The following is a 17,136-nucleotide window of genomic DNA, read 5'->3' as shown; positions in this document are numbered from 1 at the left end:
AAAATGTGGACGGCGCACGGCCTGCATCTGTATTTTGTGGCTCTGTGATTTGTGGGCCGCAAAACAGATACGGTTGTCTGCATGGTGCCTTATGCTGAGTCTTTTCCCATAAAGCTCAGCTCCTCCTGCTCTGTAACATGCTGCCTGCACATCAAACTAAATAATCATAGCGACAGGTTCCATTTAAATACAATCTACCGCACATAGAGGTTTAAGTAAAGGGTCAATTGTCAGCTAGATGATTGCTAACAACCTGGTGTCGCGGATGACTTGATGAACCAGCGAAACGCTCGCTGAAACACACGGAAGCCCTTTTGTGGACTTTTGTGTCCACGCCGCAAAGGATAGGATATCTAGCTTTCACTGTATCTCATGGATTGTGGACTCATTGAAGGCAACGGGTCCACGATGTGGCGATCACACGGCTGGAGCCTGTGTTTTGTGGACCCGTTGCTTGCGTCACAGCCGTGTGAATGTAGCCGAAGGGGAATTTTTTTTTTTTTTAGTTCAAAAACATATTTGCTTTTTATCCTTTGAAAGGTGACTTGTCACCAGATTATGACATCCTATTTCCTATTTGAGGGCAAGATTATTTTTTAAAAGATCCACTGCTCTTTTATGCCAAATGCGCAAAAAATTATATGCAATTTGATTAACAGCCAGTAGGACAGTCTTATGTGTCCGTTGTTTTCATGAGTGTGACAGGTTCTTCCCCCACCACTGCTCACCCCCTCACCAGTGATTAATGGCTGCTGTGCTTCTGCCTGTATGCACTATTGCTGAATGGAGGGGGGAAGGAGGCAAGGAGAGCTGCTCTCCTCGTGAATTCAGTGAACTTATAGCCCCTAAGGTATTTTTGTACTGCAGAAATTTCATACAGATTTTAGCGCAAAATACGTGTAAAATTCATGCCTCATTTCCAAAGGAAACCTGCATTGCCATTCATACTGCTAAGGATTTTTTTCATGATCGGATTTGAAATCTACATCAAGAGACTAATCTGCAGCAGAAAGCCTCGGATTTACATAATTATGGCTCATTCAGACGACCGTATATTTGTGTCCACATCCGTTCTGCAATTTTGCGGAACTGATGCAGACTTATCTTTTTCAGTGGGGCCGCAAAAGATGTGGACAATACACCATGTGCTGTCCGCATCTGTACTTACTTCTTTACTGATCGACAAGTAAGGCAACATTCACACAACATGATGCCTTTCTGGGAAACGGACATTAAAAACTGCCCCCTTCAGTTTTGTGGGGCTGTGACACAATAGACTTCCATTGTTCTTAAAAAACATCCAGAGTATGAGATCCACACCCTAGTAGAGCTCTATTAGGGTAAATAGGAAAAGGGTTCTAGCACCTAAGGGGGCTAATAGTTAGTAAATAAAAGTATAAATCACATCCTTTCCCAATTTTACATATAAAATATATAAACCATAAATAAATAAGCATATTACATATTGCCATGTCTGAAAAGTCCAAACTATTAAAATATAAAAAAATATCTCCTATGCGGTGAACGTCGTAAAAGAGAGAGAGAAAAAAAGAAAAAACGCGCGATTCAACATTTTTTTTTTTTTTGTCACCTTGTCCCCCCCCCCCCAAAAATAGGATTGGACTGTTCTATTATGGGCCGGACGTTCCATAAAATGCGGAATGCACAGCTTTTTTTTTTCTTTTTCTTTTTATGTGGGTATGAATGGTATCTAGTAATGCAATACTTTTTTTATGTTATCAAAACCGAATCAAAATTTTGGCATCGAGACAACCCTAATGCAAAAATCAGAGATCCAATCGTTGGGATCCTCGCAGATGGTGAAAATAGGGGACTACTGTACTATATATAATACATACAGTACTGTGCTAAAGTTTTAGGCAGGTTGGGGGAAAAATGCTGCAAAGTAAGTACAATCCATTTCACTTTTTTCACATGTTCTTATCTTTTCCCCCATCAATCTGCACTCAATACCCCATAATGAGAAAGTAAAAACAATGTTACAAATCTTGGTAATTTATTGAAAAGGAAAAACTAAAATCTTGCATTAACATAAGTATTCAGACTCAGGACTCAGGACTTAGTTGAAGCACCTTTGGCAGTGATTCCAGGCTCCAGTCTTCTTGGGTATGTGGCCACAGGATTTGCACACAGGCATTTGGGACTTTTCTGCCATTCTTCTCTGCAGATCCTGTCAAGCTCCTTCAGGTTGGGTGGGGACTGTCAGTGGACAGCCATTTTCAGGTCTCTCCAAAGATGTTCAATTGGGTTAAAGTCAGGGCTCAGGCTGGACCACTCAAGGACATTCACAGAGTTGTCCTGACACCACTCCTGTGTTGTCTTGGCTGTGTGCTTAGTCGTGTTGGAAGGTGAACCTTTGGCCCTGTCTGAGGTCTAGGGCATTCTGGATCAGGTTTTCAGTAAGAATATCTCTGTACTTTGCTTCATTCAGCTTTCCCTCAACCCAGACCAGTCTCCTTGTCTCGTACGCTGAAAAACACGGTCACATCATGATGCTGCCACCACCGTGCTTTACTGTAGGGATGGTATTGGGCAAGTGATGAGCTGTGTTTAGTTTCCTCCAGACATGATGCTTGAAATTGAACTTGCCTTTCCTGCTCCGGACACCATAACTACTCTGCAGATCCAGCATCTCTTATGACACTCACCTACTCCCTGGTCTTCTCCGGCCGCCTCGCTGCTCTATGACCTGACATCGCACACCATCGGGTCATAGTTGCATGCACTACATTCAGACACTGTACGCTGACAGGATGGTGCAGTGTGGTGCTCGGAGAAGACCAGGTAGCGGTGAGTACAGTCAGCACCAGGAGCTTTGTACTAATGGAAGTGCTCACTAGTATTCGATCCAAAGGACACACTGCCATTTTCCCATCACTTTTGGCGGGAAAAAGTGAGTTTTATGGAGCGAAAAATTTGGCTAAGTATTGTGTCTTTTGTTACTTTAGACCATTTTCAGCGTCTGCCCAGGTTTTTATTTAAGTCCTTTTAAGAGAGACGCACAAAGGATTATAATTGGACAGTCTACAAGCTATATGTTTAAAGGACATCTGTCAGCAGATTTGTACCCATGAAACTGGCTGAACTGTTACATGAGCAGTTGGCAGCTGAAGGCATATATGTTGGTCCCATGTTCATGTGTGCCCACATTGCTGAGAAAAATGATGCTTTAATATATGCTAATGAGTCTCCAGGTGTAACGGGGGCGTTACCATTACACCTAGAGGCTCTGCTCTCTCTGAAACTGCCGCACCCTCTCCATTGACGGGCCAAAGATGATGACGTTTTAACTGCCTGGCCCTATCAATCAGAGTTGAGAGAGCCCGGCAGTTGCAGAGAGAGCAGAGCCTCTAGGTGTAATGATAATGCCCCGTTGTCATTTCAGTTTTCCTCAGCAATGCGGGCACATATGAACATGGGACCAACACAGATGCCTTCAGCTGCCAAGTGCACATGTAACAGGTCAGCCAGTTCCATAGGTGCAAAATACCCTTTAATTGTATCAATAAATACTGATCTACATTACATATTACACAGTACATTATCAAAGCAGGAGAAAGATGGATTTAGCGATTTGCATACTTTGGGGGGGGGGGGGGGGGGGAACTGGAGGGCTGCTTTAAAATCTTTTTTTGGGCAGTTTTTAGCAATGTGCTCCATTGTTTTTAAAGAGGGAGTTCAAGTATTTCCAAGAAAACCTTAAAAAAATACCTTCAGCTTTGTGTAACGAGCGGAGAAGAGACTTAAACTTTCCCTCTGCCGACAATTGCCAACAAATAATTAGCGCTGGATGAGAGGACTTAATTATGTAGGAACATTTAATCTATGCTCAATTAGCTATTGTAGCATTATATGCAAATCTGTTGTACTTGTATTAATTAAGGACATTACTATATAACTACTCTCCACAGTCCAAGGAAAACATGTTAATTTACCGTATACTGGGAGAATTTATCAGCTTCACATTATACGGCTACGTCTTCAATTTGTGGCTTGTTGTTGCCTCAGTTTTATCACGGATCATTTGATGGTATATCTTCGAAGCGTGGCACGGTTATCTGTTTGGATTTGTATTGACACAGAGTGTGTCTTATGAATATCTATGTACCGGTTTAATGTAGATTATGCATATACTTGACAGATAACCTACACATTACTGAAAGAGGCTCAATAATGGTAATTTCAACAAAATAAAAAAGCTGTAGCCTTATAAAGGGGAGCCGTCACCTCTCCTGACTAGGATTTCATCGGGTATTGAATTATCGATACCCACTCAATACTTTTGTACCAGTGTCGATTCGATACTGGGATTTGCCTTTTACCGATACTAGGCTGGGATGCTGCGCAGCCTAGTATTACAGAACATGGCACGCGCTGGTCTCAGTACGCGCCATATTCCCTGAGCATCACCGGGGAGAAAGAGGCAGTCTCTCCCTCCCCCTATGCCGCCGCTGCCACCAATAAGAGGAGAGAGGGGAGGGGCTGTGGCCACTGCGCCACCAGGAGGCGGGTGCCGACGTCAGAATTACATAGCCGGCACCCGACCTCTATGAACGGTAGCTGCGATCCGCCGCAGTTAACCGCTCAGGTGCGGCACCTCCTGTATTTGTATTAAATGTTAGTTATCCTCATTGGTGGCGCACTGCGCCCTCTCTCTCCCAAGTGCAGTGCGCCTCCCAACCCCAGTATTAAAAACATTAGTGGCGCAGTGTGCCCCCCCAACACCCCCAGTATTGAAGTCATTGGTTGCGCAGTGCGCCCCCCGACCCCCCCCCCCCCCCAGTATTATAAATCAATGGTCGCAGTGGCCACAGGATCCCCTCCCCTCCTCCTCATTGGTGGTGCAGTGGCAGTTCTGATCGGAGCTCCAGCAGTGTAATCGCGGGGCTCCAATCGGTAATGCCATGGTAATCTCCCTGCTGCTGAGTGTACTATGCACAGGGCAGCAGGGAGAGTGTGAAATCCTATTCACCCTAATAGATGTCTATTGGGGTGAATAGGACAAGAGATTAAAATATCCCAGGTTCTAGCCCCTAAGGGGGGAAATAGTTATTAAATAAAAAGTTTGCTGTACTTGACTATATCTGATGCTCCCGTAGAAATAAATGCACAGTTGGAGTGCTTTTCCAACCAGTGCTTCGTACAGTTCAGGTGGCTCGAAGGGGTAAGGGGCTCCCATTCTTGCGATTAGGGCCGCAATAAACGATTATTTTAGAAATCGAGTATTCTATCGATTAATTTTTTATGCTTAATCGAGTAATCTAATACGAAAAAATGAATTAATAGAATGTTTTCCTTTATAAAAACTCATCAGACCCCCTACCATCAGTCCCCCTTCGTTCCCCCTGTGCGATCAGCCCAAGCTCATCAGTTCTCCCCGGTGCCATCAGCTCCACTATCCCCCAGTGCCATCAGCTCTCCCCCACCCCAGTGCCATCAGCTCTCCCCCACCCCAGTGCCATCAGCTCTCCCCCACCCCAGTGCCATCAGCTCTGCCCCACCCCAGTGCCATCAGCTCTGCCCCACCCCAGTGCCATCAGCTCTCCCCCACCCCAGTGCCATCAGCTCTGCCCCACCCCAGTGCCATCAGCTCTCCCCCACCCCAGTGCCATCAGCTCTCCCCCACCCAGTGCCATCAGCTCTCCCCCACCCCAGGCCATCAGCTCCACTCCCCCAGTGCCAGCAGCTCTCCCCCCCCCCCCCCCTTGCTCCTCCTGACACCCGGAGTGCACAGCGTCATTGGTTGCTATGACGCTGTGCACTCCGGGCGCCTTGCCTTAGTTGCACCAACTTACCTTTCCAGCAGGGGCACCGCCGACACTCCATCGTTCTGCACTGCTCTGCGCCTGACGTCACACAGCGCATCATTTGACGTAATAGCAAGCTCTTCACTTCCTCTCCGTGGTCTCGTGACACAAACTATTTTTTGGTCGAATTACTCGATTTAGTCGAGTACTTGTTGCACTCCTACTTGTGATTTAGAGATGAGTGAATTTCATATTTTGAAATTCCTTCACGCTTCGTTTACTGGTAAAAGGTGAATTCCGTTATTCGTTCCGTCACAATAGAAGTCTATGGGCTGCAAAATGGATCCATTCCGTTTCCGTTATGCAGGAGAATCCTCTCCTGCATAAAGGCATTCCGTTTTGCATTCCATCATAGAATTGCGTTATGGTCCGCGGTAACGGAATCCATAACACAACTCTCCTTTTGCCAGTAAACGAAGCGTGCACGAATTTCATAACCTGAAATTCGCTCATCTCTACTTGTGATCAGCGGGGGTCCCACCAATCTGTTATCCTCTATCCGCAGGATCGGTATATAACTTTCTATAATCGGAATAACCTTTAACAAAGGCTCAGTTTACTGCTGAAATTTGTCATCTGTCTTCAATGAAAATGAGTTAGCAGCTCTCCTGAAGAATTGGATTACAGAAAAGTGTATCTCGAGAGAAGAGGAAAAGGCAAGGGCTGCTGGATAGAGGCAGAGGAAGAAAGTCAGACAGCAACCACTTCACTGCTGAGCACTGCTGTGTAATGTCCTCCATTGCTGCTGCTCTTACCGAGTGTCCTATAGAGTCAGGGAGCACAATCTCTTCTTTACCCTTCTGCATTCTATGGGAGACATCATAGCAGTCATTAGTTTATGGAATAGGGTAAACTAGAGAGAGCCCGCAGAGAGGGAATATGGCAAAAAATAGATGCAGGTTATCCTGAAAAATCATCTCAAACGTCAGTTAAGTTGTAAAAGTCAGAGAAAAAGTCAGTGATTGCTGTGCATAACTTTCTAAACTAATGCACTTATATAGTGCAACTTCTGTAAGTGACACTGCTGCCCTACCTTTTGGAGGAGAGCTGTATTCCCCATTGTTCATATGAGGTCACTTTAAACTGAATTAATTTTGTTTCTAATTCTTACAGAAATAGTCAAGGAGTTGAAGAAGAAACTGAATCAAATGACAACTCCACCTGTTCCCCAATAACATCTTCACCACGACATGTGCCATCATCGCTATCTGCAGCAAGCAACACGAGGACTGATGGAAAGCTCCACAATCATCTGGTATACTTTTTTTGTTCTACATAGTTTTTTTTGGGTGGGGTAATTAACTTTTTTAATTTAAAAAATATTAGAAAAGTTGCAGCCTGCAGATGAAGTGTCTAAGGGTATGTTCACATCTAATAAAATGTTCTCCGGAATGGAAACCGAACGAATCCCATTAAAGTCAATGGGAATTGTCAGGTTCCATTCGTGTCAGTTATGTGCTGAATCCGGTCCTTCCAGTATTTCTGTTCTTCTGCTCCTGTAACGGAGCAGAAGAATGGAAAATAACTGCGGTAATGTGAAAGAGTCCTAACATATTCTGATCCACCTGCCATCCTTCATGTGTTCTCAGGGGCAAATGCTGCTGCCAAGAACCAATCCTGACGTCTTATATCTCATGAGAACAAAGCATCAGCCATGTTGAAATCCAACCTGCCCAAATAAATGACAACTCTCCATCCAATGCTATTTTTCATTAAAGCGTAACGTTTTTTGTAAGAAATGTATAAAAATTCATGTTTGTGGCTAAAAGCTTGACCCAGCTGATCCCAAGACAAACAACCCCTTCTAACAAAGTTTAAGATATGCCGAGTTCAAACCTGCCAATATACCGTGATGCACAGTCACCAGACCTGAGGAGACTAGTATAACATTTAAGTTACATCCCTGATTAGGTGGCCATCTTCTTAATTTTTTTGTAGAAAAAATTACTTATCCCCCTCCCTAATTACAGGACACATATTCCCTGTTTGGTAAGAGGGGTGATAACCTGATCAAATGTTCCTGTTTATCATGGTGGCTGGACTGGCTGTGCAGGAGTAGAGTAACAGGCTGTGATTTTTACTAAATTCCTTTAAAGAGACCCTGTCCCCTACTCTACACGTATTAAACGGTCATCATTGCCCTGTAGGTGATATAAACAGTTAATAGATTGTACCTTTCTTTCTGTTTCCTGTGTATCTGATGTTGAAAAACCAAAGTTTGATGATGTATCCTAATAACTTTCAAGTGCCCGGGGGCGTTCCCCATTAATGCAAATTTCCATGCTCTTTACTGACAGGCCCAGGCATGCGCTGTTTACTGCCCACTGTGGGCAGCTGCATCAATGAACTGACCGCATGCCTGGGCCCGGCAGTGAAGCGAGCTGGTGCGGGATTTTAGGGAGCCAGCAACATACGGACACTGGGCTGTCTTACAGTGAGACATGGGAAGAGAAATCAGTGGCAGCCTCCAGAGGGATTGGGCATTTGCATCAATGGGGAACGCCCCTCTGCATTTGCAAGTCATTAGCATAGATCATCATATTTTTTTCATCATCTCAGAAAACAAAAAGAAAGGTACTGTCATCAACTTTATGCTGCCCATACTAACGGCAGGATAAAGTAGAAACAGGTGAGTTGATTTCGGCGGTCTGTCATTTAGAAGTTAAAAGTAAGTGGTTGCCGAGAACCAACATCACAGTCCTTGCAGACCGGGCCTGGAAAAGAGTCACGGCCAACTGAGAAGAGTCCTGGTTATTCATGAAGTCCTGCTCTCCTGCCCACCTGCTGATGACTGACAGTCTTCTACCTAGTTTTCTCCCATCATCAGCAGATGGGCGAGAGAGCAGGAGATTATAAATAACCAGGACTCTTCTCAGGTAGATTTGACTCTTTTCAAGGTCTGGGCTGCAATGATTTTGATGCTGGTTCTCGGCAACCACTTACTTTTAGCTCATGAGTGACACACCGCTGAAATCGGCATTTCTGTCACTAATTTATGCTGCCCTCAGTGAGGTCAGCATAAAGTTGATGACAGGTTCCCTTTAAATGTTTATATTACTTACAGGGCAATGATAAAAGTTTAATATGTGTAAAGTAGGTGACACTCCCTTTAACCTCTTCAAGACCAAGCCAGTTTTTACCATAAGGACCAAGCCACATTTTGCAAATCTGAAATGTTTTGCTTTATGTAGTAATAACTCTGGAACGCTTTTGCTTTTCCAAGCGATTTGCAGTTTGTTTTTTTTCTTGTGAAATATTGTACATCATGTTAGTGGTACATTTGAGTCAATATGTTTTACTTTTATTTATAAATAAAAAAATCCCAAGTATACAGAAAATGTTGAAAAATTTAGCCTTTTTCTAAATTTGAATTTCTCTGCTTTTAAATAGAAATTTTCACCACTCCTGACATGCCTGTTTTAATAGCTACTTGCATTCCCTCTCTGATAACAATTCTGGAGCATCTGTTCTTATGGCTCTATGTTGTGCCATCCCTTTATTATTTCTACTATAAGGTGTGAATGAATTGCTAGCAGTCTGCAGTAAGGGTACAGAAGGGCATTACCAGTTAGGGGTGTGTTCCTGCACAGACTCACTCTATCCAATCAGTGCTGCCATTTTTAGACTGTGCAGGTACATACCCCCAGTTAACACCCCTCTGTACCCTTAACCTTATAAGGACCCATGACGTACATGTACGTCATATCTGGATGTGACTTAAGGTTCGAGTGACGTACATGTACGTCATGCTGATTGGGCGCCCGGTCAGCGGCAGGGGTCCGGCAGGCACTGATGGCTGGACCCCTTCTGTATGCGCCGGCTTTGGTGAAAACACCAATGCCGGCGCATTAACCCTCACACTGCCGCGGTCAACGCTGACTGCGGTGTGTGCAGGATATTGCTGGGTGCGGAATGGCCATCGGGTCCCTGCGCTGCTGTGATGGGGATCCGATGGCAGGAAAGGAAGCCCCATGCCTTCCTTAGGCATCGTGGCTGCTTTCCGTGACATCCTGTGAGATCCAGCCCCCTCGCTTTCAGAATATGGAGACGCTAAAAAATCATTTTTTTCAAAAATGCTTTGTTATGTAAAACTGAAACAAACAACCAAGAAATTAGTCATATTTGGTATTGTCGCGTCCGTAACAACCTGCTCTCTAAAAATGCCACATGATCTAACCTGTCAGATGAACATTGTAAATAACAAAAAAAAAAAAACTGTGCCAAAACAGCTATTTTTTGTTACCTTACCTCACAAAGTATAATATAGAGCAACCAAAAATCATATGTACCCTAAACTAGTACCAACAAAACTGCCACCTTATCCCATAGTTTCCAAAATGGGGTCACTTTTTGGGACTTTCTACTCTAGGGGTGCATCAGGGGGGCTTCAAATGGGACATGGTGTCAAAAAACCAGTCCAGCAAAATTTGCCCTCCAAAATCCATATGGCATTCCTTTCCTTCTGCGCCCTGCCGTGTGCCAATACAGCAGTTTACGACCACATATGGGGTGTTTCTGTAAACTACAGAATCAGGGCAATAAATATTGAGTTTTGTTTGTCTGTTAACCCTTGCTTTGTTACTAGAAAAAATGGATTAAAATGGGCAATCTGCCAAAAAGTAAAATTCAAAAAAATTTCATCTACATTTTCCTTTAATTCTTGTAGAACACCTAGGGTTACCAAAGTTTGTAAAATCAGTTTTGAATACCTTGAGGGGTGTAGTTTCCAAAATGGGGTAATTTATGGGGGGTTTCTATTATGTAAGCCTCACAAAGTGACTTCAGACCTGAACTGTTCCTTAAAAAGTGGGTTTTGCTTCTGAACTTCTAAGGCTACTTTCACACTTGCAGCAGAGTGATCCGGCAAAACGTATGCCAACTGATGGCATTAGTAAGACTGATCAGGATCCTGATCAGTCAAAAAAAAAAAAATGCATTGAAATGCCGGATCCGTCTTTCTGGTGTCATCCGGCAAATCTGATCCGGCATTTATCTTTACCGTTCCGGTATTTTGAATGCCGGATCTGGCACTAATACATTCTTATGGCATGGCAGTCAGTCAAGTCTTTCGTTTTTTTCGCCGGAGATAATACTTTAGCATGCTACGGTTTTCTCTTTTGCCTGATCAGTCAAAAAGACTGAACTAAAGACATCCTGATGCATCCTGAACGGATTAGGCCTCTTTCACACTTGCGTTGTCCGGATCCGGCGTGTACTCCACTTGCCGGAATTACACGCCGGATCCGGAAAAACGCAAGTGTACTGAAAGCATGTGAAGACGGATCCGTCTTCAAAATGCTTTCAGTGTTACTATGGCACCCAGGACGCTATTAAAGTCCTGGTTGCCATAGTAGGAGCGGGGAGGCGGTATACTTACCATCCGTGCGGCTCCCGGGGCGCTCCAGAATGACGTCAGAGCGCCCCATGCGCATGGATGACGTGCCATGTGATCACGTCATCCATGCGCCTGGGGCGCCCTGACGTCACTCTGGAGCGCCCCGGGAGCCGCACGGACGGTAAGTATGCTGCTCCCCCGCTACACTTTACCATGGCTGCCAGGACTTTAGCGTCCCGGCAGCCATGGTAACCACTCTAAAAAAGCTAAACGTCGGATCCGGCAATGCGCCGAAACAACGTTTAGCTTAAGGCCGGATCCGGATCAATGCCTTTCAATGGGCATTCATTCCGGATCCGGCCTTGCGGCAAGTCTTCAGTTTTTTTGGCCGGAGCAAAAAGCGCAGCATGCTGCAGTATTTTCTCCGGCCAATATACGTTCCGTTCCGGAACTGAAGACATCCTGATGCATTCTGAACGGATTTCACTCCATTCAGAATGCATTAGGATAATCCTGATCAGGATTCTTCCGGCATAGAGCCCCGACGACGGAACTCTATGCCGGAAGACAATAACGCAGGTGTGAAAGAGCCCTCACTCTCCATTCAGAATGCATGGGGATAAAACTGATCAGTTCTTTTCCGGCATTGAGCCCTTTTGATGGAACTCAGTGCCGGAAAAGAAAAACGCTAGTGTGAAAGTACCCTAAGCCTTCTAACTTCCCAAAAAAGAAAATGTCATTTATAAAATGATTCAAACATGAATTAGACATATGGGAAATGTAAAGTAATAACTATTTTAGGACGTACCATATAACTATCTGTTTTAAAAGCCGAGACATTGAAATGTGGTCAATGTGGTGATTTATGCATATTGAGCTGACAATTGTAGAGGTGCTGGGGTGAAAAAATAAATTAAACCCCCTATAAGTGATCCTATATCGGAAACTATACCCCAAGATATTTATTATGGGGTGTAGTGAACATTTTGACCCTACAGATCTTTTGCCGAAATTAATTAGCAGGGACTGTGCGAAATGAAAATTGCAAGTTTCCCAAAGATATGGCATTTCAGTGCATTTTATGTTGAGCCCACCATGTGCCATCTGAGACACACCATGCCCTTTCAATTTTTAGGTGGGTTCTACTAGGTGCTGAAATGCCCAAAAAATTTGAAGATAAACTGCTGTTTGGGTACACTGAAGGGTTCAGGAAAGACTGCCACTTGGCTTTTGCCATGCAGATTTTGATGGATTAGGTTACAGGTGCCATGTTCCTATTGAACAGCCTCTGGGGACCAGTACAGACATTTTCTGACGACCATGTACGGGGGATGTGGCAAAAAAACACATTCCCCCACATACATGAACGCAAGTGTGTGAAGGGGTTAAAGAACTTCAGAACCAGGAAGTAAAAAAGTTTGAGCCTATACAGCTTAGAACATGCACTGCTAGATCGCCACTAGCACGTCCACAATATACATTTGCCATAGCTCTGAGTGCTCTTATTCAATAAATATTAAAATAAATTAATATATATGCAAATGAGGCTAGTAAGTAGCCCAGGGTGCTCTTACCAACGTTTCAGGAGCCGAGCTGCGCCCACTGTGAAGGAACCCACACCGCGAGTATGCCGCATGTGAGTGCCAGCATGGTGTTCCTTCGCTGTGCTGACATCAGCCTCAGGGAATGAACTGCGCATGTGCTAGCTGGCACGCGCGAGATTACGGCGCTTCAACTATGTGACATCAGTGGAGAAAGGAGGAGGATGCGGGCGGTGCTGGGCTCCTGGAATGTTGGTATCAGCCCCTTGGGCGCCTTACTTGCCTCATTTTCATTTATATATCTATATATCTATATATATATATATAAAATCGTTTTTTTGATTGAATAAAAGCACTCAGAGCTATGGGAAATGTATATTGTGGATGTGCTAGTGGCGATCTAGCAGCGCATGTCCTCAGCTCTATAGGTTCAAACTAGCTGACAGAATCCCTTTAACCTGATATTAAGGAAGTTAGCCGGCGCACGCGCATTAATTACTGTGATGCCGTACCAGGAATGGACATCACAGTGCGCATGCTCCGGCCGACGGACTCAGCGTGCAGGCGCGGGATCTCGGCGAGAGAAGAAATAAAAAGATGGGCGGGCAGAGGGAAAGACTGGGCGAGGGGAAGCGACAATAAGACAGAGCTGCCTGGGCACCTACGAGGTTGACACCGCCCCTGCGCACTTGCGAGCCCTCATTTGCATATCCTACTAAGATGATTTTTGCCAGTTTTATGGTCCTTTTATTTGTACAGGTTAATCATGTTCCCGCTTAGACGTCTTTTTTTCAAGACTAAACAAATTCAGTTTGTTTAACCTTTGCTCATAGCGAAGATCCTTCAGGCCCTTTATGAATTTAGTTGTTCTCCTTTGCACTTTTTCTAACTCCAGGACATACTTTTTATGGACAAGTGCCCAGAACTGAACCACGTATTCCAGGTGAGGCCACACCAACGCTTTGTATAGTGGCGATATTACATCCCTGTCCTGTGAGTCCATACCTCTTTTAACCACCTCCGGACCGCCTAACGCACATGTGCGTTCCGGAGGTGGCAGCGCTGCGCACAGTCACGCATATACGCGAGACGCGAGATGACGCGAATATGCGCGCGCGCATGCGCAGTTCGCGCCGGCATTTCGCACAGCAGTATTTCGTCAGCAACCTGCCAGCCAATGATCGTGGCTGGCAGGTTGCTGATTTTTAAAAAATCCAATCAAAGTGCCAGATAGCAGATCATATTTGTAAATATGATCTGTTATATGGCTGCCTGCTCCTCTGCTGGTTCTTTTCGTCGGTTGGATCCAGCAGAGGAGCAGGCTTCACAGTGAGTACACCAACACTACACTATAGCCCCTGATCACCCCCCTGAACCCCAATTAACCCTTTGATCACCCCTTTGATCACCCCTGTCAATCACAAGTGAAAAGAAAAAAGTGATCAGTGCAAACTGTCACTTTTTTTTTTCACTGTTATTGACCGTTAGGTTTTAGGTATAGTTTAGGTCCCTTGGTTAGGTAGTTAGCGATCAGTTAGCGCCCAGCCCACCGCACCGAAGTCCGTTATTCGCTGATTAGCGTATCGCTAATCAGCATTTGTACTTTTATAGTGAAGTGATCAAAACTGATCACGGTCAGATCTATAATTGTATTAGTGTCACTTTAGTTCGCCCTCCACCCAAAACGCAGTGTTTGCCCGATCAGGCCTGATCGGTCGCCCACACGTGCGTTCGCCCACACCCGCCCCACCGCAGTGACAAAAAAAATTTTTTTTTTTGATCACTGCACATTCACTTTACACGCACTGCGGCGATAAAAAAAATCAGTTTTGATATTTTTTATCAACCGCAGCGGCCTCCGGTACTTCGCTAGCCTCCCCTTTGTAAGACAGGCTTGCTTTTTTTTTCTTGGGTAGTCTCAGGGAATACCCCTAAATTTAGTTGCCCACATGTCTAACAGGGGGTATTCCTCTGAAGAGGCCTACAGGCTTCTGACCCAGTCGGATGAGGAGTGGGAACCCTCATCTGATGAATCCAGCGGGTCAGAATACGAACCTGTAGAAAGCAGTGGCTCTCTGACCCAAAGTTCGGACGAGGAGGCTGAGGTCCCTGATACCACCAGGCGTACCCGGCCCCGTGTCGCTAGAGCAGCAGAGTGGGGCTGGTGCTGTCGGATTACGTGGTGAGGCATACACCAGCAGCCCAGCCCTCCCTGGACCTAGTACCAGCACTGCCGTACAACCTGGTGAAGTAGCGAGCACCAGAAGGGCAGTTGAAGCTGGTACGGTGGCACGTGCAGTAGTGACCCCGTCGCAGCCACCGCAAAGACGTGCCCGTAGAGCCCCTAGAATCCCAGAGGTGCTGGCAAACCCTGATTGGCAGTCCCCAACTTCAGCCGCACCTGTAGTTTTCCCTTTCACTGCCCAGTCTGGAGTTCGGGTTGAGACGGCTCAGATCGGTTCGGCCCTGGGATTTTTTGAGCTGTTCTTGACTGCGGAGCTTTTAGACATAGTTGTGGCCGAAACAAACAGGTATGCCACACAATTTATCACCGCTAACCCGGGAAGCTTTTATGCCCAGCCTTTCCGGTGGAAACCAGTCCAAGTTTCCGAACTTAAAACTTTTCTGGGCCTCCTCCTCAACATGGGCCTGACAAAAAAGCATGAATTGCGGTCATATTGGTCCACGAACCCGATTTATCACATGCCCATGTTCTCTGCTGCCATGTCCAGGGCACGTTTTGAGGCCATCCTGCGGTTCCTGCACTTTAGTGACAACACCGCCTCCCGTCCCAGGGGCCACCCTGCTTTTGACCGGCTCCACAAAATTCGGCCCCTCATAGACCATTTCAACCAGAAATTTGCAGATATTTATACCCCAGAGCAAAACATCTGCATAGACGAGTCCCTGATGCATTTTACCGGGCGCCTTGGCTTCAAACAATACATCCCAAGCAAGCGCGCCCGGTATGGGGTCAAATTGTATAAGCTCTGTGAAAGGGCCACAGGCTATACCCACAAATTTCGGGTCTATGAGGGAAAAGATCAGACCCTGGAGCCGGTCGGTTGCCCTGACTACCTGGGGAGCAGTGGGAAGACAGTTTGGGACTTGGTGTCACCCTTATTCGGCAAGGGGTACCATCTTTATGTGGACAATTTTTACACAAGTGTGGCCCTCTTTAGGCATTTGTTTCTAGAACGGATTGGCGCCTGTGGTACCGCGCGAACTAGTCGCGCGGGCTTCCCCCAACGGCTCGTTACCACCCGTCTTGCAAGGGGGCAGAGGGCCGCACTGTGTAACGAAGAACTGCGCGTGGTGAAATGGAGAGACAAGCGTGACGTTTACATGCTCTCCTCCATTCACGCAGACACGACAATACAAATTGAGCGAGCAACCCGTGTCATTGAAAAGCCCCTCTCAGTCCACGACTATAACCTCCACATGGGAGGGGTGGACTTCAATGACCAGATGTTGTCTCCGTATTTAGTTTCCCGACGCACCAGACGCTGGTATAAGAAGGTGTCTGTATATTTAATTCAATTGGCTCTGTACAATAGTTTTGTTCTCTACAGTAAGGCTGGGAGAACTGGATCCTTCCTCAAATTTCAGGAAGAGATCATCGAGAACCTCCTGTATCCAGGAGGTTCCGTGGCCCCAACCACCAGTGTAGTTAGCCGTCTACACGAGCGACATTTCCCCAATGTCGTTCCTGGTACCTCAACCCAACAGTCACCCCGAAAAAGATGTCGTGTCTGTAGCAGGAGTGGAATAAGGCGTGACACCCGCTATTTCTGTCCTGACTGTCCGGACCACCCTGCCCTATGCTTTGGAGAGTGTTTCCGGAAGTACCACTCACAGGTACACCTAGCATAGGGATCACATCTCACCAGGACAGGCACACAGGGCTATTAGGGCCCATTCACTCACTGCTGCTGCAAACGTCTCCTTTCACATGGGACAAAGTGCATAACGCACTTCGCCACATCTTTGGGCGATTTGCGCTTTGCACATTGACCCATGGGGAAGGAGAGGTTTGTTCTATAAAGGTAAAAAAACAAAAAAAAAACAGGTAAGCAAACAGGTTTTTTTTTACCTTCCAGGTGGACCAACCGATTGACCAGCTGCAGCACCGATGTGCATTCTGACAGAAGCATTGCGCTGCTGTCAGATTACACGCAAGTCGGTGTATGCGGCGCTGCACGACGGGATTTTCTCCTCTGCAGTGACAGATACGTTTGCCGAGGCATACGAGCTGAGGAGGAGGCGGCGTTCCTATGCTTTGGCAAACACTTTGTGTATATGTATATATATATATATATATATATATATATATATATATATATATATATATATATATATATATATAAAAAATCCCGGCAATGATTTATTCATCCACATCGATTGATGCGAATGGAGAAATCTGGTTTGCCAG

At 45.6% G+C, this 17,136-nt stretch overlaps 1 protein-coding gene across 1 annotated transcript in view; it reads left to right on the top strand.

The window, feature by feature from the left end:
- Positions 1 to 17,136, top strand: part of APLF (aprataxin and PNKP like factor) — a 265,162-nt gene that overhangs the window by 77,970 nt on the left and 170,056 nt on the right. Inside the window, exon 4 of the mRNA XM_044291261.1 lies at positions 6,942 to 7,083. Within this exon, the coding sequence (XP_044147196.1) occupies positions 6,942 to 7,083 (142 nt within the window). The remainder of the gene's footprint in view (positions 1 to 6,941; positions 7,084 to 17,136) is intronic.

This window comes from Bufo gargarizans, chromosome 4 (assembly GCF_014858855.1).
Source record: "Bufo gargarizans isolate SCDJY-AF-19 chromosome 4, ASM1485885v1, whole genome shotgun sequence".
Classification (NCBI taxonomy): domain Eukaryota; kingdom Metazoa; phylum Chordata; class Amphibia; order Anura; family Bufonidae; genus Bufo; species Bufo gargarizans.
The sequence above is the reverse complement of the archived record's forward strand: the minus strand, read 5'-3'. Positions and strand labels throughout refer to the sequence as shown.